Source organism: Carcharhinus amblyrhynchos, chromosome 26 (genome assembly GCF_965287045.1).
Source record: "Carcharhinus amblyrhynchos chromosome 26, sCarAmb.v2.hapA, whole genome shotgun sequence".
NCBI lineage: Eukaryota > Metazoa > Chordata > Chondrichthyes > Carcharhiniformes > Carcharhinidae > Carcharhinus > Carcharhinus amblyrhynchos.
In genome coordinates this window covers 22,454,224-22,475,943 of record NC_137349.1, presented here as the reverse complement: position 1 = coordinate 22,475,943, position 21,720 = coordinate 22,454,224, and the positions used below count along the sequence as shown (strand labels likewise).

The window sequence follows — 21,720 nt, the reverse complement described above, 5'->3', positions numbered from 1 at the left end:
ATTGCATCTCTAGCTCCTGGGTAGGAATATCTTGGCTTCAGGCATAAGGGGCCAATATGGATGGGTGGAGAGATGCATCTTGGCTTACAGGCATGAAGGTTCATAGGAGGTGAGTAGAAGGACATAGCTTGGCACGGGAGCATGAAATGTCACGGGGGATTGGTGAAGGCGCATAGCTTGGCATTGGGATGTGAGCGACCATAGGCATTGTTTGGGGGAAAACATTGACATTGGGGGGGCATGAGGGTTCATGGGACATGCAGTGGCTTGGATAGGGCAGGGGGAGTGTGTGGGGTTTGCTTGTTTGTTTAGTGCAGCTTCACATTTATACTGTGTTTTACCTTTTTGGGGACTAATGCAGGAAATGGTGGAAGGATTTATGAGCTGATTATCAGCCTGTTGAAGTGTATTGAATGATCCTTCCATGGACAACAAGTGCTGGTGATGAGCATGCGGCGTGAGTGTATATGAGGCCTGAGGGCTGGGAGACCTTTGTGTTTTTCTATTACAACTGAGATGAAGTCTCACAGCACCAAGGCAGGCATTTTAAACAAATCATCCTGGCACCCAGCAGCTCCTCTATCCACTTACAATCTTGTTCCTGGTCGGCTGACCCAACTGCAGCTGCATCTGGCCACCCCCACCCCCCCTCCCCCACCCCACCCCACACACACAATGAAAATCCCATTCCTGTCGACAACTTCTCCTGAGACAAATGGACCGAGGAATTTTTCCGACTCCCACTACCTGCTTCAAGGATGAAAACTCGGACCCTTGGGAACCAACAAGCTAGGGCTATCAAAACACCACATGGACACCCATTAGGAAAAAATGGTGTCTATCCCCCCATGAGTTTGTTTAAACATGGTTTTGTCTGTCCAACAAGACGAGGAATCCAAAAGTAAATGACGTATAGCTCTAGATATCATGTCTAAAGTTAAACTGCTTCCTCTCCGTCATATGGTTGTCGATTTGAGCCTCAGAATCTCCCTCTGTTGAGAAAAACCCTACCATTTGTGTGGCCAATTCTTAGTTTATGAAAGGAAAACTTCAAGCGGAGTGAAAACAAAAGCTGCCATTGGCTTAACTTACCTTTTGTCAAATGACAATCACAGGTTCAATCCTGAATCATTCCATTCCAATTACCAAGCTAAGGCAGATCACCACAAGAAGAAAGAATCTAGGGAAAGGTCATTTATTTTTTTAAAACCATCACACTATCATTTGATTTTACAGTATTTCAAAATTTCACATTGTTTGGTTATAAATGTTATTTAACCACAGCAACATTGACTGAATTTTGGAGTAGTTCTTTCATAGATTTTTGTCTTTCTTAGTCATGGTCTCCAATTTTCCATTAAGTCACAAGGTTTTGTCACCAAAGGTGTTCTTCTGCTTAACTGCATGTCCCACCAAACTATTCAGATAACTTGCATGGTTATGTTAAAGAGATGGAAAAGGAAGTTCTTGGACTTGGTATTACACGGATTTTAGGCACAGCAACTACCAAGTTATCCATCTTCTCTTCTTTTGTATCTAATTCTGTTTCTTCCAAATGCTCATCAAATTCTTCATCTGTAATTTCATTGTTCCAATCATCATGTTCAGGATTTGGTCCAAGGAGCCAATCTGTTGTGAAGGTAAAGATAGCTTTAAAATTAAATAGCTACGCTTGTGTTCTTTATTTATGAGGCAGAAGATGAAAGTTTTATTGTAGTAATGGTTATCAATTGGATTTCCATTTCTGAGTAAGTGTTGCATTGCTCATGGGTGGTTATTATTTTTAAACCATCACAATATTATATGACTTATGACAGCAGTTTCTACATCACTAATTTAACAAATCAATATATTCTTCATAGTAACACAGTTTTACACGTATTACTGATACTAATTGACACAACCTCAATTATCACTTTGGAAAACCTATTTAAGATGCTATAACATTACATACATTATAAAATATAAATTGTTTCACTGCTCGCATGGCTGCATTGCATTATTGGCTAAGAAGCTAATGGAATGCTATCCTTTATTGTGAAAGGAACTGAAAATAAAAGTATGCTTCAGTTATACAGGATATTGGTGAGGCTGCATTTTGAATGTTTGGTGCAGTTTTGGTCTCCTTATTTTAAGGAAGTCATTGAACGTAGTTCATAGGAGGTTTACTGGATTGATACCTGGAATCAATGGGTTGGCTTATGAGGAAAGATTAGAGATACTGGGTTTGTTTCCACTGGCGTTTAGAAGAGCGAGAGGTGACTTGTTTAAATATGTAAGGTCATGAATGGTATTGACAAGATGGATGTGGAAAGGATGTTTTCTTTTGGTTAAGTTTATTTATTAGTGTCACAAGTAGGCTTATGTTAACACTGCAATGGAGTTACTGCAAAAATCTTCTAGTTGCCACACTCTGGCTCCTGTTTGGATACATGAAGGAGAATTTTAGTGTGGCTAATACACATAGCCAGCAAATGTTTAGACTATGGGAGGAAAACATGGAGGACCTGGAGGAAACCCACGCAGGGGAGAACATGCAGACTCCACACAGACAGTAACCCAAGACCAGAATTGAATCCAGTACTGCCACTATACTGCCCACAGTGGATGAATCCAGAATTAAGGGAAAATTAAGGGTTTTAAAATTATGGGTTGCCCGTTTAGGACAGAGATGAGAAAAAAATATTTTCTATTAGAGGGTTGAGCGATTCTGGAATTCTCCACCTCATAAGGTGATGGAGGCATCTATATATTTTAAGGTGAAGGTAGATAGATTCTTGTTAGGCAAGGAGATGAAAAGTTATTGTGGGTAGATGGGAATGTGGGATTTGAGACACAAAATGGATCAGCTATGATCATATTGAATGAGGGAGAAGGCTCAAGGGGCCAAAAGGCTTATTTCTGCTCCTATTTATTCATTCTTCCCCTTTCCCACCCCCAAACTATTTTTCTCAAGTTGTATTGATTACAGAAGTATTGTTACAGCTTTACCTGCCATGGCGAATGATTGGTGGAACATTGGCCAAGAAGGCCATCACCACAATCAAAGGTACAATGCTCAGATGGTTATTCAGAAGTTGTAATGTCTAGCTATTCAGCAAACCACTTCATAAATAGATGGTTTTTTCAAAAACGGCTGTAACTAATATTGATACGTCACCTTTACCATAGTCAAATATTTCAAGGCACTTTACAAGAATGTTACAAAACAGGATTCGACACAGAGTCTAATTAAAGGATTATAAGGCAGATGATTAAAAGCTAAATAAAAGGGTAGATTTTAAGGTGCGTGTGAAAAAAAGAGAGACAGACAGAGTTTGAGGGCCTGAGCAACTGTGGACAATGGTAGACCGGTTAAAATCAAGGACACACAAGAGACCAGAATTAAGAAGCATATGTATCTTTCTGAAGGTTGTAAGACTGGAGGATATTACAGAAACCAAGGAGGGGTAAGACCAGAGGGTTTTGAAAACAAATTTGAGATTTTGAACACCAAAGTTTTGGTTAACTAGAAAATAATGTAGGTCAGCAAGTCCAGGGGTAATCAGTGAACAGGGCTTGCTGTGAGTAAGGAGATGGGAAACAAAGATCTCAAATTTACAAATTTACAAAGAGGAGAAAATGGAAGTCTGGCCAGGGGTGGGTTGAAATAGTCAATTTTAGAGTCCCACCAGTCTCAAAAATCTTTCTATTGAACAACTTTAGCTCAGAAGTTTAACCCATATGAAAATTAGGAAAGAATATGATTATTTTTGCTATTATTTCTGATTTACCATTATAAACTTCCAGGCCAATTGTCACAGGACACAAGTTGACATGATACTGCTGCAGTTCTATAAGACAGTATTACATGCACATAAGGAACAGGTATAAGCAAGCATCTTTTAAACATGTGTTTTAGGAATAACTGACGATTCCAGTTTTGGAGTAGCATTGAAGCACAATTCACGTCAGAAGCCAGAGAGAGAGGGAAGCAAGATTCTTGGAGAAACTTCTTGTAAAGATCTCCAATTATTAAATCATGACTTTCCTTTCCTTCTCTGGACATAGTTTACACCCACTTTGAGCCAATATAATTTTAAAAGCTTAATCTTTGGCTGGAATCTGGACTTTGCTGATTAGGTCATTATTTACTGCCCATCCCTAATTGCCCTTTAGAAGGTGGTGGTGAGCTGCCTTCTTGAGCTGCTGCAATTCCATGTGATGTTTGTACACCCACTGACAGTGAAGGAAAGGCAATATAGTTCCAAATCAAAATGGAACATGGCGACATAGTGGTAATTTTACTGGGCTAGTAATCCAGAGGCCCAGGCTAATAGTCTAGAAACATGGATTCAAATTCCACCACGGCAATTGAAGGAATTTAAATTTCATTAATAAGGTCTAGAATTGAAAGCTAGTTTCAGTTTTGGGGGCACGGTGGCACTGTGGTTAGCCCTGCTATCTCACAGCCCCACGGACTCAGGTTCGATACCTGACTTGAGTCACTGTCTGTGCGGAGTCTGCACATTCTCCATGTCTGCACGTTTCCTCCAGGTGCTCCAGTTTTCTCCCACAGTCCAAAAGATGTGCTGGTCAGGTGCATTGGCCATGCTAAATTCTCCCTCAGTGTACCCAAGCAGGTGCCAGAGTTTGGCGACCAAGTGATTTTCACAGTAACTTAATTGCAGTGCTAATGCAAGATGACTTGTGACTAATAAATAAACTTAAAACTTAAAAACTAATGGCGACCATGAAACTATCATTGATTGTTTTAAAAACCCTATCTAGTTCACTAATATGCTTTTCAGGAAGGAAGTCAGCCATCCTTAACTGTTCTGGCCTTCATGTGATTCTAGGTCCACAGCAATGTGGTTAACTCTTAACTACCCTCTGAAATGACCTAGCAAGTCACTAAGTTCAAAGGCAATTAAGGATAGGTAACAAATTCTGGCCACAACACCCACTTCCAAAGAAAGGATAAAGATTTGCCACTTGCCTGGTCCCTCCTACTTCTGAACTTTTCTTCACTGTCTCTTTGTTTTCTGTGCACCTTATTTCTCCTCTCTAATATTTCATCCTGCTGCTTCTCCCCCTCCCAAGTTCAAATCCTCCTCCACTACTTTCACTCCTTGTTACTTCATCAAAGAACTCAATCAAGTTGAGTGGGCACAATTTGTCTTAAACATATGTGTGCTGACTGCCATTTACTAACTCAGTTTCCCAAGCGAAAATTAATTTTGCTCTAGACTATGATCTCTGTAAGTTTTCTCACCATTGGCATTAAGCTGACTGACCTGAGTTTACCCCCTCCTCTTTTTTTGTCATTTACAACCCTTCAGTCCTTTGCAGATCCAAAGGGGTCACAGATTGTGACCAGTGTCCCTAATATTCTACCAATACTTTTGTTCTTTCATAGTTTCAAATTATTTCTCAGTTATATTCTCAATTACTCCTCTTAAACTGGAATCAACATTTTGAAGAATATTGCATAGCATTCCTGAGGTAGCTGCTCATTTTCAAATATTGCTCTTTACAGTTGTAGGCAATCTTAAAAGTGACTTACCTGCAAAATCATGCAACAGGTCCTTTATAAGATGTCCAACAATGGCATATGCTACAGCCGCAACAATCAGGGCTGCCATGAGCAAATATATAACATAATTAGGAAGATGAATGGCATCTCTTGAAGGAGGTTTATAGTCCTTGTAGACAATTTCTTCTACATAGGTGTTCTGGGAGGGACGTTCAGTTTCATCTGGGGTAGTAGACATATTTTTGGTGATCCGTATGCAAACAAATGCTGATGTATTTCTGTAGTTACAACCTCCGGCTGCCTTGTAAATACATATTCTGCAGATTAAAGTCTGGGCTGCAGCCAATTCTTTCCTCAGGATTTATTATGTGCTTTATCCCCTGCTGTTCTTAATCCTCTCCTGTCTCTTCCTACAGTGGTACTGAATAGATTGATGGACAAAACTCCTTGAAGAAACTAATGGTTCACTTCTACTCATTTGCTAACCATTTCTAATTAATTTAATTTAATTGCAGTGCAAAATCAGTCAACAATTCTGTGTCTGCATTTGAGTTGAAATATTTTGTTCAAAGGTTATGTTTTGGAGAGAGAGATGTGAAATACAAGAAAACTGAAAAAGAAAATGTACATTAGTAGTAAATCACTAACACAACCTCTGGAATCTATATTAGTAATACTGTACATAAACTCTGCACAAATAAGACCCTATTTTGCCATTTTGATTCTAAGTGCTCGGCGGACCTGAAACTGGGAGTGTTTCCGATCTGACTTTTAAGCCCATTCTGAGGCACCCCCATATGGACTCTGCCTGAAAAAATATCAGTGATTCTGAATTGTGCCGCAAGCCTGTGGGTGGGGCTTAACATGCCCGAAACCCTACAGCTCCGATCGGAGTCTACAAATGTGCATGCGCAAGAAAGATAGAATGCTGCTCTCCTGCACATCCCTCCCGGGCCAGATAATGCCTTTCTTTGGCCCCCACAGACATTGCCCCACCCTCATCACATTACTGACTGCCTTATACCCCCCACCACTGAGACCAATCGCAGCCTAGCCCCCTTCCTCCCACCAATCTCGGGCTGAGTGGCAGCGGACACACCTTCCCCCCACTGATCAAAGGCAGAGTGGCAGCTGGCCCCCTCTCCCCTCTCCCCTCCCCAGCCCCCACTGATCACAGGCAGAGTGATAATGGACACCTCCCTTCCCCTCCACTGATCTCAGGTAGAGCAGCAATGGGCTCCTCCCTTCCCCCCCCCCCCACTCATCTTAGGTAGAGTGGTAGTGGACCTCCCTCATTCCCCCCCCCCACTGATCACAGGCAGAGTGGCAACGGACCCCCCCTTCCCCTCCACTGATCTCAGATAGAGGAGCTGTAGCCCCCCCTCCCCCCCACTGATCTCAGGCAGAGTAGCAACGGACCCCCAATTCCCCGACTCACATACTCCCCAGAATCATAGCTCCTTGAAAAGTTCAGACGCTACAACAGTGCAATTTGCAAGGGCTTTTTGCACGTCCTTCAGCTGGCAGAGTGCTAAGTGCGCTAGGACCCAGCAAAATCCAGAAGACCTGAGGTCAGGGTTAAGATCCAGGCCCATGCTGCAAATTGAACATTGGACACCCTGCTGAGCAACAGCCCCCCAGCCACTCATAAAGCCCCCTCCAACCCGAGAAACAAAACGACCACAATGTAAGCAGCAGAGAGCCGTTGGATACTAGGCACTTACCTCCTCACTGATGGACTACCAGAGTTGGACTTTTGTGGAGCATGTCTGTTTTGCACCGATTCAGGGTGGGCGAACGCAGTGGTAAAGGAGGAAGTGCTGGTAAAGCTGGGCATGCAGCCCATGAAGTCAATTTGAATGCATGCAACTGCATTTAAATGGCCGTCATGCTCCTTCCAGGCACGGTTCCGATCATGGCCATTTTTGGGCCTTGGTAAAGGGAGAACCGGCACTGAGGCGGGCGCAGATTGCGCTACTTGCCTCACACCCGACTTTACCAAGTTTTCGTGCCAGGAAATGGGCACAACTCAGTGGTGAAATCAGGCCCATAGTGTATGCCATTCTGTTTAGCATTCATATTTGTGGTCAGACTAAGAAGCACCAAGGGACGCAATAGTTAAAAGAGGTGATTTTGAGTTTCAGGTACACCCGATGATCTTTAAACTGTAATACTGTAATACAAGTGTTTTTACAAACCTTACCTAATAAATATCATAGTATCAGTTAAAATCTAAAATCCCTAATAGTTTAACACACAAAAGGTATCTCTAAAAGTTTAACAGGTAAACAATGTTACAAAATGTCAAAGGTGCACTTTTCTCCTCTGGAAGTTGGGTTACCCAACCACAGCAACATGACAAGCAGATAGCGGTCACTTTCTGTGCGCCTGGAATTGCGGCAAAGAAATCACACTTCTTCCACACACATGAGCTGGATATTTCATTTCTCAGCTTTCCCTATTTTAAGTAACTCCTTTAATATCCCTGTACTAGTCTACGCATTTGTATTGGATTACATGCCAGAAGCGTGGTGAGACAAAATTTGACATAGAGGTTAATTGCTGATACAATACTAACTGATGGCTAAGTCCATTTACAGCTGTTTTAATTTCTAAATTGTGAATTAAAATAAATGCCACTAAAATAAATGAATCCTCCCGTGTCCTGAGGTAGGGAACATGTAAGGAGGTTCCATAGGCACTACCAAGTAGTCCTTCTGAGCAGTGAATATCAAGAGTGTTTAAACAAAGCGGTTGGGGGGTGGTGTCACAGCCAAGCCCAATCCTGTCCTCTCCTAACACACACACACTTCCCCAATGGACTATTGGATAGTATTCTGACCCTGATTTGCTGTAATCCACATTCTGTCGCCTCGAAGCATTGAACCCAGTTCCAGTAGCCATTCACTAGTAATTTAACTTGATGAAGCCTGCAGGTAGGACAGGGGGAGAGGGTTTCTAGTCTGCGCGGCTAGGTACAACACCATTTACCTAGTGATGCAGCAGAGGTCCTCAAACCTGCATGAAGTCAAATGCTGCAGTGGACCTTGGGAAACACAGGATTGCACAGTCCAATAGAACCCACATGGGTAAATTAAACCAACCAATAATTGGGTGGCATGGTAGCAGTGGTTAGCACTGCTGCTTCACAGCTCCAGGGACCTGGGTTCAAATCCTGGCTCGGGTCACTGTCTGTGTGGGGTTTGCACATTCTTCCTGTGTCTGTGTGGATTTCCTCCAGTTTCTTCCCACAGTCCAAAGATGTGCAAGCTAGGTTGATTGGTCGTTCTAAATTGCCCTTAGTGTCCTGGGATGCATAGGTTAGAGAGATTAGTGAGTAAAGACATGGGGATAGGGTGTTGGGTGCAGACTTAATGGGCCGAATGGCCCCTTCCTACACTGTAGGATTCTAATAAGGACTTCAGTGAAAACCTCCTTACCCAGACAATAGTTAGAATGTAGAGCTCTTTTTCAAGGAGTACTTGAGACAAATAGCATAAGTGTGCTTAAGGAGAAGGCAGATATGCACAAGGGAGAAAGGAATAGGTTATCTAAATAGCGTAAAATGAAGAGGAACAGGAGCATCTCATATGAAGTATTTACGGCATACAAGGTAGCTGAGTCAAATGGCCTGATTTTGTATGGCAACTTTTGTATAATTCTAGGCACTTAACATTGCATTCCCGATTTTACAACTGCTTCTGCTTTGCACCATCAAGGAACTGAGTTTAATCACTGTGCCTCACTAAACTTGGTTATTGTTGTAGCTCTTATGGTGGATGACTCATGAAAAAAAGGGGGCGGGCTCATCAATTGTTACTCTGATAAGAAAGGGCACAACTTACCCAACTGGAGAGCTCAGAATAAAGCTGGTCCCCTTGGAACAATAGTTTTAAAGCCAACAATTCTTTCAACGTTGACATTAAAGTAAGTTTTTGAATACTACATCAAAATTGAATAGAAGTTAAAAAACAGGGATAGGGACTGACTTTATCAAAGGCAGCACTGTGTCCAATATTGTTCAATACATCAGCTTACCTAATTAAAATCAAATTTCTATCGCATGCATATGGTGGAACGCTTAGGGATTTATAATAAGGTGATTACAAATAGGCACAAGGACAAATAATTAAAAGCTTGAGGTCAAGATGTTACCGTAGAGGCAAGCAAATACCGTGTAGTTTGGTACAGCTAAGTTAAATTAAAAGTGGCAAATCTTCCACAGGGCTGCTTGCAGGAGGAAGAAGCGTACCTTATTTTTAAAAGAACAAGCATTCTGCTTTGAATTGGTGCAGAATCTAACCAAAGGATTTATGGGTGGGCCTGGAAAGGAGAACGCAGATGGGTGGATGAAAGCAGCCGAGGCGATGCTGGAACACAGATGGACCTTCAAACGGAGTACAAGGTGTAACAATCTCACAGGTTCATTAAACAGAGGAACCCAAGGCTTGTGAAAGACCCTGCATCTCTACAGTAAAGCACCGTGAACATAATTTCCATTAATCTCATTAGCTTTTATGTGGTAATCCAAAACTTGTAAAGCAAGTTTATTTCCTCGCGGCCAAGGCTGGGTAAGAAATCAGATATTTGTATCACAGATTTTTCTATTGATAGCGTTGTTGTTTTACTGAAATATGGGTGGGATGAAGTTGAAAAGCTTTCTACAATACCATAAATTAGCAAGATAAAATGAGACAAATTAAGAAAACAAACTGAAATGTTCACTACAAGCAACATTTTCTATGATTTGGTATTGAACCAAAACAAAAAACTTAATTCACTAAATTAAGAAATTGTGTCTCGATTATATTTGCTACAGGTGCTTCTATATTTTTTTCTTATGATGGTATATGATGATGAAATGTTGCTGCACTTGCAGAATCCTTCTCCCTCCCCCCCCTTAAAAGAAACATTTGATACATAAGAGCCACAGTATACACTACTTCTATCAAATAGTTCTCTTGAATTCCTTTCTGTCCAGGACACCAATTATATTAGACTAACGACCAATACCTCAAGGGGTTTTTAAATCCCAAGAGGACAGCACGGTGGCAGTGGTTAGTGCTGCTGCCGCACAGCGCTAGGGACTCCAGTTCGATTCCCAGCTTGGGTCTGTGTCTGTGCAGAGTTTGCACATTTGCCCTGTGTCAGCATAGGTTTCCTCCAGATGCTCCGGTTTCCTTCCAGTCAGAAAATACGCTGGTTAGGTGCATTAGCTATACTAAATTCTCCCTCAGTGTACCAGAACAGGCACCAGAGTGTGATGACGAGGGGATTTTCACAGTAACTTGATTGCAGGATTAATGCAAGTCCAGTTGTGACACTAAAATGTAAAAATGTGTTACTAACAAGTGTAAAAATGTGTTACAGAGCTGTCATCATGTAATGTGCAAAACTTCCTCAAGCAGTTGGAGTGAAAACTTTTAAATCCAAAAGTAAAATACCGAGGATGTTGTAAATCTGAAATGGAAATACTGAAAATACGTGGCAGATGCTACCTGATCTGCTGAGTACATCCAGCATTCTAAGATTTTAAATCCCTTTTTAAACTAATTCCCACCAAATAGCACCTGTCAAGCTGGTGTTAAATTGTTAGCTTGCATAATACCGCATAAGATTTTGGACTCAGAATCCCTACAGTGCCAAAGGAGGCCATCCGGTCCATGAAGTCTGCACCGACTCACTGAGCATCTTACCCAGGCCCTCTCACCTGCCCTATCCCCACACATTTACCTTGGCTAATCTACCTAACTTACACATCTTGGGACATTAAGGGGCAATTTAGATAAGCCAATCCACCCAACCTGCACATCTTTGGATTGTGGGAGGAAACTGTGATCTCTGGAGAAAAAAAAACAAGGGAAGAACCTGCAAACTCCACACAGTTACCCAAGGCTGGAATTGAACTCTGGTGCCATGCTAACCACTGTGCTACCTTGTAGCCTTACATATAGGATAGCTTTGTGGCACAATGGTTAGCACTGCTGCCTCATAGCACTAGGGACCTGGGTTCGATTCCTGGCTTGGGTCACCGTCTGCATGTTCTCCATGACTGCGTGGGTTTCCCCAGGTGTTCCAGTTTCCTCCCACAGTCCGAAAGATGTGCTAGTTAGATGCATTTGCCATGCTAAATTGTCCCTCGGTGTACCCTAACAGGCGCCAGAGTGTAGTGACTAGGGGATTTACACTAAGTTTATTGCAGTGTTAACATAAGCCTACTTGTGACACTAATAAATAAACTAATATAGTCTAAAGTTACCAAGTAACAATAACTAAATATGATCCAAAGTGAAGTTTAGAAGACTAATCTTAAATTGAGCACTTTGTATGGTATAAACTTCTAATTTAATATTAAATTTGCTGGACACAAAATAAATAAAGCTTGATGTATTTCATTACAGCTTCTACATTATTTAAATTAAACATAGGAACAATAGCATCAGAAAATACATGACTCGGGTAGGAAAGTTACAACTTCTGGGAATAGTGTGTGCATAACATCAAGTCCCAAAATTTTTCAGCAGTTTAAGGAGTGGTCCATTAAGGCAATGTTAAATTCTCAGGCTCGGTTTTTTTCAATTTAATCAATGCATCTGCGTACTGAAACTCCGGACCGTTTTCATACTCAAGCATGTCCAGTGCCACCTCACAGCTCTCCTTCACTACACGTTCACTGTCATGTAGATATTCTTTTAATACTTCCACACATGGCTCTTTGGCAATGGATCCTAAAGCTTCTGCACACTCATGACGAACCATGGGATTTTCATCTGCTTTTTTCAATGCTGCTATAAGTTGCGGAATACTGGCATCGTGCTGCATCTGGCCAAAGACGTAGCCAATTTCGTGTCGAAACAAAGCACTGTTGCACTGCAAACCTACAGGGAAATACACAAAATTAGATGTCTCCACCCAAACTCAAGATTATATACTGAACTGCTTACTTACAGAATCTGGCACATTTAAAATTTGGAAAGTCATTAATGGTACTGTGTAAATAATAAGCCAATTTCCTGATTTACTGTAGGTTTATTTTCCAAAAGTCTAAATAAACAACTAAGTTTTCTACAGCCTTTCAACAAGTGTCAGCAAGTTACAAAAAATCAACAGTGCCCCAAAATGTGAACGTAATAAGATTTTTCAACTAGAATGCTAACAGCCCCATCAGAATCCTGCTGCCTTAAATAGGCCTGGAAGAAAAAAAATAGACTCTCTCCAATAGTTCCCCACCCAACTTCCAAAATAATTCTGTGATGTGAAATGATTATAAATTGATCCAAGTTTTATTTGCCTGTAATTAGGTTTCAGGGCTTCATCTACTTTAAGATGGTAGTGTTAGACAAAGCTAGTCTTTACATTAAAAGTTGTAGCTTAATTTCAAGTTTAGATACTATAACATGTGTCAGTTTGAATTTGCTTTTTGCCATTTTCAAAGGGAAATTTTCCAAAGTCTGGGACAAGTTGAGTACTATATTTCAGCCCCATGAAGACAAACCATTTTGGATTTAGGTCCCTTAGAGGAGAAAACTGTTCTGCCAACTACAGTCACGGCATGGAGCATCTCACCAGAGAATATATTTATTTCTCAGTAACTGATGAGAAGATATCCAATACATCAGAAGCATGGAAAAGCTTGTATTTTCCCCAGATTTGCCAACATGATGGTATATGAAAATATTGTGGAATGGTAAAAGCAATAAACTGGTTACAAAAATATTTGAAAGGAAGCATTTGTATAGAGCCTTATGTATTCTCAGGACGTTCCAAAGGACTTCATGACTAATGAATGGAAATATATCAACCAATGTGAGCACAGCAAGATCCCATGTGAAATAAGTCAGTCATTTGTTTCAATGATCTTGGCTGAAGGATAAAGTTTGGATCGGGAGGGTACTGAGAGCCTGCTGCTCTTTTCTATTCGAATCATGCCATTGGATCTTTTCTAACCCTGAGAAACCAAGCCAGGGCCTTTGTTTAACATTTCATCCAAATGACAGTACTTCAAACAGCACAGACCGCCCCAAGTACAGCACTGCAGCGTCAGCCAATATAATGTGGTCAGGTCAAGCGAGGCTGCAACATCTGATTTAATGGCGAGAAAACGATCACTGGTTTTACTTTGTGCCAACCCTAAAATACTACTTAAAAAAAATACATACCATCTCCTAAGGCCAAGACTGCTTCTCTACTTCCAATATTCCGCAGGGCAAACATTGCTCTGTATCTGTCGAATAAGGGCAAGGATTCATCCAGGAGAGTTTCCCTCAACTTCTTAATATCTTTTTCCGGAGCTGGGGGAGCAGGATCAATTGAACAGTACCGGCTTTCATTCTGGTCTTTGTTGTTCTGAAGCCATTCAATTCGTTTAACTGCCAGCTGGCAAGTTTCAGCCACCTAAACATTTCGATACAAATTAACCATTTATCAGATTATGAGGTACCAAAATAAATCTGAACAATTCAGTCTCCCTAAAAAGAATTATGGTGGAACATCATTCTAAGTCCCATCAAAATGAACCGAAAATGTTAATTGGCTTCACCAGCATCTCATGACGCACTGGTTATATTACTGCTATCATTTTAGAATCCCTACAGTTCAGAAGAGGCCATCTTGCTCATAGTCTGAGTCTGTACTGACTTTCTATCTTACCATGCCTTCTCCCCACACAATTACCATGATTAATCCATCTAACCTACACATTTTGGGGACACTAAGGGGCAATTCAGCACGGCCCTTAGTCGGACTGTGGAATGAAATCCACAGAGACATGGGGAGAATGCGCAAACTCCAGTCACCCAAAGCTGTAATTGAACCCAGGTAAACAGCCCCAATGGGACTGTCAAATTCTTGTAAGTTGGAGCCCACCATTTTGTAATTTTTTCCTAAAATAAAAATCAACTCAACAGCAAATGAGAGAATATGTGCATTCTTAGGTGTATAGCTGCATATTATGTTCTCTCACTCTCTCCCCACTTCTCCAGGAGAACAAACAAGGTTTTACCCAGGTTCACTAATATCTTTCATTATAAGATTCAGATTCCACTACAAGATCCAATCAAAGATAACTTGAAGATGGCCACATGGGATCTCAAAGAAATGAATTCAAAACACCCAACACCTGATTGGTCTAATCTGTTCTGCTTAGTGAGCATAGCTTTGTTTTTACAAGTCTCATCATTACAGCATGTTCTCATCCTGCAGTCTTCTCAAGAATCTCAAGTGCAACTTTTCCATGATTCCAATATCTGTCCAATAATGGGATAGCCAAAACAAACACAGCTTTGCTTTTATATTTAGAACTCAAGTCTTGCTATCTTCATCACAAGCAGCAGTACTTTTGCTTCTGTATTTGATGATCACAGTGTGAAAGAAGAATTTATTGATACCTTCTATTGGGGCAGTCATTTAGAAAGCCACATTGACGCTGGAAAGACTTATTGCCACTGCTTCGGATAGATTAATAAGTAGCTGTAAAAGTAGTTGTAAAATAGATACCAATTTCCCAAATTCTACAGATATAGTGCAAACACACCCGAATTTGAAATACATCATGAAAGTTCTGCTGCACCTTAAGCACTGACACACAAACAATCCAAAACTTGGGTTTCAGATCCCATGCTTCCCTGTAGTCACTGGATAGCAATCCAAAGAGGGAATTCTGGTTTAAATTTTTCACCCTAGTCTGAAGCCAATCACAGTGCACCATGTTGCCTTGGAATCATTCCAGTTGAGGATGTGTAATTTGAAGCTGTGTACTAAAGAAACTGGAATCAATAACTTCCAGTCAAGGTCCAAGAATATAGAGGGAATAGTTATTGTTAATCTCGGTCCTTCGTGACATTTTTGAAGCCTATTAAAACAGGCACGGACATTCAACTGGTGTGGGGGGCATGAACAGATCTAACAAAGAGAACGGAGGAGTACTTAAGATAAAATCAGTTCCAAAATTGGTGCAACCAGCCTGAACGAGTACACCACTACAGTAACTGACTTCATTAATGTGCGTAGAAGACTGTGTGCCAAAGAAGCAAATCTGTATGTTCCCCAACCAGAAATCATGGATGAACAGGGAAATCCACTGCTTGCTGAAGTCCAGGTCTGAGGTGTCCAAGTCAGGTGACACTGACCTATACAAGAAAGCCAGATATGTTCTAAGGAGATCCATCAAAGATGCCAAAAGAAAATACCAGGCCAATCTAGAGTCCCAGGCTAGCCACACCGATCCCCAACGACTATGGCAAGATCTGCAAGACATAACAAGCTACAAGAGGAAGGCATGTAAAATCACCGGCTCCAACGCACCCAAGTTTGAAGACTTCACCACTGTAGGGGGTCGGATCTCAAACAATAATGAGACAGAGTACAGGAATGAGATAGAGAATCTGGTGAATTGGTGCAGCAACAGTAAACTCTCCTTCAATGTCAACAAAGGAGATTGTCATCGACTTCGGCAAGCATAAAAGAGAACATGCCCGTCTACATCAATGAGGACGAAGCAGAAAGGGTCAAGAGCTTCAGGTTTTTAGCTGTCCAGAGCACCAACCACCTGTCCTGGTCCCCCATGCTGACACAATAGTTAAAAAAGCCTACCAACACCTCTATTTTCTCAGAAGACTAAGGAAATTTGGCATATCAGCTATGACTCACACCAACTTTTACAAATACACCATAGAAAACACTTTTCTGGTTTATCACAACTTGGTATGGCTCCTGCTCTGCCCAAGACCGCAAGGAACTCCAAAAAGTCGTGAATATAACCCAATCCATCATGCAAACCAGCCTCCCATCCATTGACTCTGTCTACACTTCCCATTGCCTCAGCAAAGCAGCCAGCATAATTAAAGACCTCACGCACCCCAGACATTTGCTCTTCCACCTTCTTCCATTGGGAAAAAGATACCAAAGTTGAGGTCACGTACCAACCGACTTGCTTCTTCCCTGCTGCTGTCAGACTTTTGAATGGATTTACCTAGCATTAAGTTGATCTTTCTCTGCACTCTAGCTATGACTGTAACACTACATTCTGCACTCACTCGTTTCCTTCTCTATGAACGGTATGTCTTGTCTGTATAGCGTGCAAGAACCAATACTTTCACCGTATGTCAATACATGTGACAATAATAAATGAAATCAAAAAGCTCTGATGCCACTTTACAAATACAAGTTATTAAACACTCGCTTTTTCCCTCTCCACAGGTTTCCAACCTCAATACACTTTTAGATGAAGACATTCCACTCCCTCCCCCTCCCCCACTCTTGTTGCTTTGTTCCTGGATAGCATCTTGTTTTTGTTGATATGAAATAGGGAATGTGCCCTGGACAATTCCTGGGTTTAGCCTCTTTCTGATATATGTGGATCAGAGATGACCTGCGATGCTCAAGAGCTGGAAAAAAAATGTGTTTGGAGGAAAGCCAGAAGTGTTCTGGCCCTTTATGTTACAGCTTCTATCTCTGGAAAGTCACTGGGTTATTGGCTGGTATAGCTTCAAAAGATTTGTTTAGGGCTATGCTTAGCAGCAGTGCTGAGGAGGGACATGGTTATATCACAGGCATTTTAAAAACTAAATGACCCACAGATCCATTAAATATTCCTATTTTCAAATGCATTTAACAGCAATAAGACCTTTTACCCCAAATACCCTCTTCTTTGTTAAAAGTGAACAACGATTAAATAGAAGTGAGGAACCAGATGCCAGGAGTATTAGGGTGCATAATCAAAAACTGAGTCAAAGGGCTGGGTTTTAAACAGGAGGAATGAGTGGTATGAAAGCGAAGATTTAGGGAGGGACAATTCTAGAGTTTTAGGCCTTAACTAATTGAAGGCACCCCTACCAATGGTGCAGCAATTAAAACTGGAGCGCAGATAGTGGGGCTGGAGACTGGATAGGTAGGGATTTGAAAACAAGGATGAGGATTTAAAGAGATTTTGCTGAAGAAGCTGATTCAGATAAATGAGTGCAACCTGACGGGGGAACACAACTTGGCGAGAGTTAGGACACAGGCAGGACTTTGGATGACATCAAGTTTATGGAGGGTAGAATCTAAGAGGCTGGACAGGAGAGTGATGGAATAGTTAAATCCAGATGCAAAGGCACTAATGATGGTTAGCCGAGGCACGGATGCAGTTGGGCAACGATAAAGGTGGAGATAAGCAGTTTTAGTGTTAATAAGCAGTTTAGTGGTCAGAAGCTCATCTTAATTAAAATATGCACCTACAAAATTAAATTGAAATATCCTTACTTCTATTGCTGGATCATGTGAGTAACATCTCAGTAATTCAAGGACCTCTGGATTTCCAATAGCTCCCAATGCCTCACCTGAAATAATAGTAACAAAATTTCTAAAAAATGCAATCCAAGTAGATTCCAGAAAAAAATGATAAACATTCATCAACTGCAGCAGCTTGTGAATTGGCTGAATGACTGGAGGCACAAAGTGGTAACTGAAGGAGATCTGCTTGGAGGCTGTTACCAATCATTTTCTGCAGGGCTCAGGACTGTTTCCATTGATGATTGTGAGCCACAAGTTTGTGTTACAACAAGCGTGTGGGATGTACATACATCTACACATTATCTAAAATATACATATCTGATGATATGTGCAAGGGCAGATAAATGCAGAATATATTTGCACTCTATAGCAACAGAAAACCATTGATGAAAAATTTAAAGATTTATATTTTAAAATTATTTTCCACAACCACCAGATGTCTCCAAGGGATTTAACGCCAATGAGGTATGTCTGAAACGTAGTCACTATTGTACTTTAGAAAACACTGCAGTAATTTGTGCTCAGCAAACTCCCATATGATAATGACTGGATAATCAGATAAATATTGACCAGGACACAGGAGATATCTCTCCCGCTCTTCTCCGAAATATACCAGGGGATCTTTTACATCTACCAAAGCAGGCAGACCAGGCTCTGGTTTAATATCCAAAACAGCACACTTCTAGCACTGCAATGCTCCCCCAGCTTTGATTTCTGCGCTCAAGTCCAAGAGTGGGACTTGAGCACAGAAGCCAGTGCGCTGCCCAGAGCCACAGCTGATGCAGATATGTCAGTGTTTTCATACATCACTCTCCAAAAAGCTTGCACACTGATGTATGAAAACACCTACAAACTTGTGCCAACTGTATGAACAATGCTCTGAAGCAATGGCAACTGCAAAAATCATTTTAAATTGTTTCATGGCAAATTATCCAGCAAATACAAAGCACTCAATTTTGCTCTTGTACAAGACCTTGGTTGGATGTCAGAATATTTTGTCCAGTTTTGGTCTCTTCACAACATGGGGAACAATGTGCAAGGGAGGGCCATTTGGGTGCCTAAAGTATTTGAAAAGGTGGGTTTGTATACTTTAGAGTACAGACTCAACTGAGGTTCCTCAAATAATGACATAGTAATATTAATATCTTAGGACTATATGCTAAACGAATTTTCCAGACTCTTTTCTAATTAGCCATGTTTTTATCTGGTTTCACTTCTCTTCCTGGATATTACATGGTTGGGGAGTGTTTGCATTGTGAAGGACTGATCACTATAATTAAATGGGACTAGCTAGGTGGACTAGAGGCTTTCTTTGGCTGTCGTTTTCTGAAACTTCCTGTCTCCCATGTTCTTCAAAGTATTACTTTGCTGGAGAAATGGAATTTTGTTACTTCAACTAAACATAATTGTTAAACACATAACTAGTAGTTCACAATCAAATTGTTTGGTCAAAGAAGTTTACAAATACAGTTTCAGATTCCAGCTAAATATTATTATTCTGTACTTATAACAAGTAATGATATCTTCTCACACAAATGTACCATTTTAAATATATTAGCTACTAATTGATATCCTTCAGTGTCATTCAAACAGTTGGAATTCACTTAAGCAGTTAAAAATTAGGCCAATGTTTCATGAGAAATTGGATCTCCCATTATGTTGCAACCAGTAAAAGATGAATTGTTTGAGAGAGGTGCTAATTTTTAAGTACTCAGGAGGGGATGTGAAGCATTTGAGGACATCCACCTGCTTGCTCAAGTGGATCTAAAAAATTTCACTGCACGATTTGAAAAGTAGGGGAATACACTCAGTATCCTAGCTAATGTTTACCCTTCAAGCAACACCATCAAAACTGATGAACTCTATTTATTACATTGCTGTGTAACAAGATTGTTGTTTATAAAAGTACCTCAGCAGCAGAAAAACAGAAAGCCTCAGGCAACCTGTTTTAAACCATTAACAACCCACCCGCTCCCAATGTTATTCAACCTGAATTCTTAATATTGATGAGATCCAGATATAGCCAGTACGTATATATACTAATTCAAAGGATAATTGCCAAGGAACAAAAGCTAATACTGGAAATCAGGAAAGGCTCAGCAGGTCTGGCAGCAATTATGGGGTGAGAAACAGAGTTAACATTTTAAGTCTGCATGACTCAATGATACAGTTAGACATTGTGTAGGCTACAGAATTTGTCTGTTAAAAAAAGTGTTAACAGTTAATCTTTCTTACAACCTATACAGTAGAGGATACAGGTATGAAACTTTTTCCATACTGGGTTTCATATCTCTGGCCAACACCACATCAAACCTCAGTGTAAGTCATGTGCTTTCTTACATCACTCTGTGGGCAGGACTGGACTCAGTCTCACATTAAACCAGTATACACCACATCCTTCTCCAGTACATAAACCTGAAACATTGATCAAGGACCCCACGCACCCCAATCATACACTCTTCCATCTTCTTATGTCAGGAAAAAGATACAAGAGTCTAGGATTACATACCAACCCACTAAAGAATAGCTTTCTCCCTGCTGCCATCAGACTTTTGAATGGACCTGCCATATATTAAGCTGATCTTTCTCTACATTCTAGCCGTGACCATAACACTACACTCTGCACCCTCTCCTTTTCCTCTCCCCAATGTACTCGATGGCCCTGCCCCGTGTTGCTAGGGTCAGCACCTGCTTCGTGCCTGACCATGGGCTCCTGGTTCTGATCCTGCAGCACCCGGCTCAGGACGGGGATGGCGCGCCGGTCTTGCATCTGGCCCAGGCAGTAGGCCAGCTCGTGCTTCAGCAGCGCCGACTCATCGCCGAAGCCCCGGGAGATCCACTCGATGGCCAGCGGGCCGCCTAGGTTGCGGAGGGTGAAGAGCGCCCGAAAGCGCTCCTTCAGCGGCCGCGACGCGTCCACCAGGATCCGACCGATCGACTCCGCCGCCGCCGCGTCCAACATTTCCGAGCGGCCCTGATTCCGGGGAAACACGTGACTGCAATCTCCCGACATCCTCCAAGAGCGGACTGGACTCGCCCATTCAGTTTAGGTTGGACGGGGAGAGGTCGGGGCACTCCATTCCGCAGAGAGGGGGGGAATGGAGAAAGATTCCCTGCCATTCGACGCAAGTGAGGGAAATTACATTCAATTAAGTCCCTACAAAAACACTTATTACCATTCTTTGATTGAACACTGCATTTTTTTGTGAAACTCATTGGACAGCAGCAAATGTTATCATACAATCCATGCAGTGCAGAAGAAGGTCATTCAGCCCATCAGATGCTCTTTTGTGTATTCAAACCATCAGGTCTGCACCATCTTTTTGACAGACTATCTTACCTCAGTCTTCTCCGCCCTATCCCCGTAACCCCAAACATTTACCATGGCTAATACATCTAACTTGCATTAAGCTAAAAGCAAATTACTGCAGATGCTAGAGTTTGAAGCAAAAACAGAAAATCTTGGAAAATCTCAGCAAGTCTGACAGCAACTGTGGAGTGAGAATACAGCCAATGTTTTGATTCTGAATGACCCAGCATTTTCTGTTTTGGTTCCATCAAAACTACACATGTTTGGACACCACAGGGCAATTTAGCATGGCTAATCCACCTAACCTGGACTAACATCTTTGGACTGCAGGTAGAAACTGGAGCAGTCAGAGGAAACCCACACAGACACAGGGAGAACGCGCAAACTCCACACAGTCACCCAAGGCTGGAATTGAACCCATGTCACTGGTACTGTTAGGCAGCAGTGCTAACCACCATGCCACCGTGCTGCCCCATTTCCTTGCCATTCAGAGCAAGTGGAGGAAATTATATTTAATCCAGTCCCTACAAAATCATTATTACTATATTTTGATAGAACATTGCATTTTTTGGTGAAACTCATTGCACAGCAGCAAATGGTAATCATAGGATCCCTGCAGTACAGA

At 41.5% G+C, this 21,720-nt stretch overlaps 1 protein-coding gene across 1 annotated transcript; it reads right to left on the bottom strand.

The window, feature by feature from the left end:
• Positions 1–1,181: 1,181 nt before the first annotated feature.
• On the bottom strand, positions 1,182–20,787 carry dohh (deoxyhypusine hydroxylase/monooxygenase). The gene is made up of 6 exons (XM_080212615.1): positions 20,474–20,787; positions 17,756–17,832; positions 13,675–13,909; positions 9,768–12,393; positions 5,546–5,936; positions 1,182–1,629 (listed from the first exon to the last, which is right to left on the bottom strand). The coding sequence occupies exons 1-4, from the start codon at positions 20,745–20,747 to the stop codon at positions 12,056–12,058; spliced, it is 924 nt and encodes a 307-aa protein (XP_080068741.1). The 5' UTR covers positions 20,748–20,787; the 3' UTR covers positions 1,182–1,629; positions 5,546–5,936; positions 9,768–12,055.
• Positions 20,788–21,720: the final 933 nt, after the last annotated feature.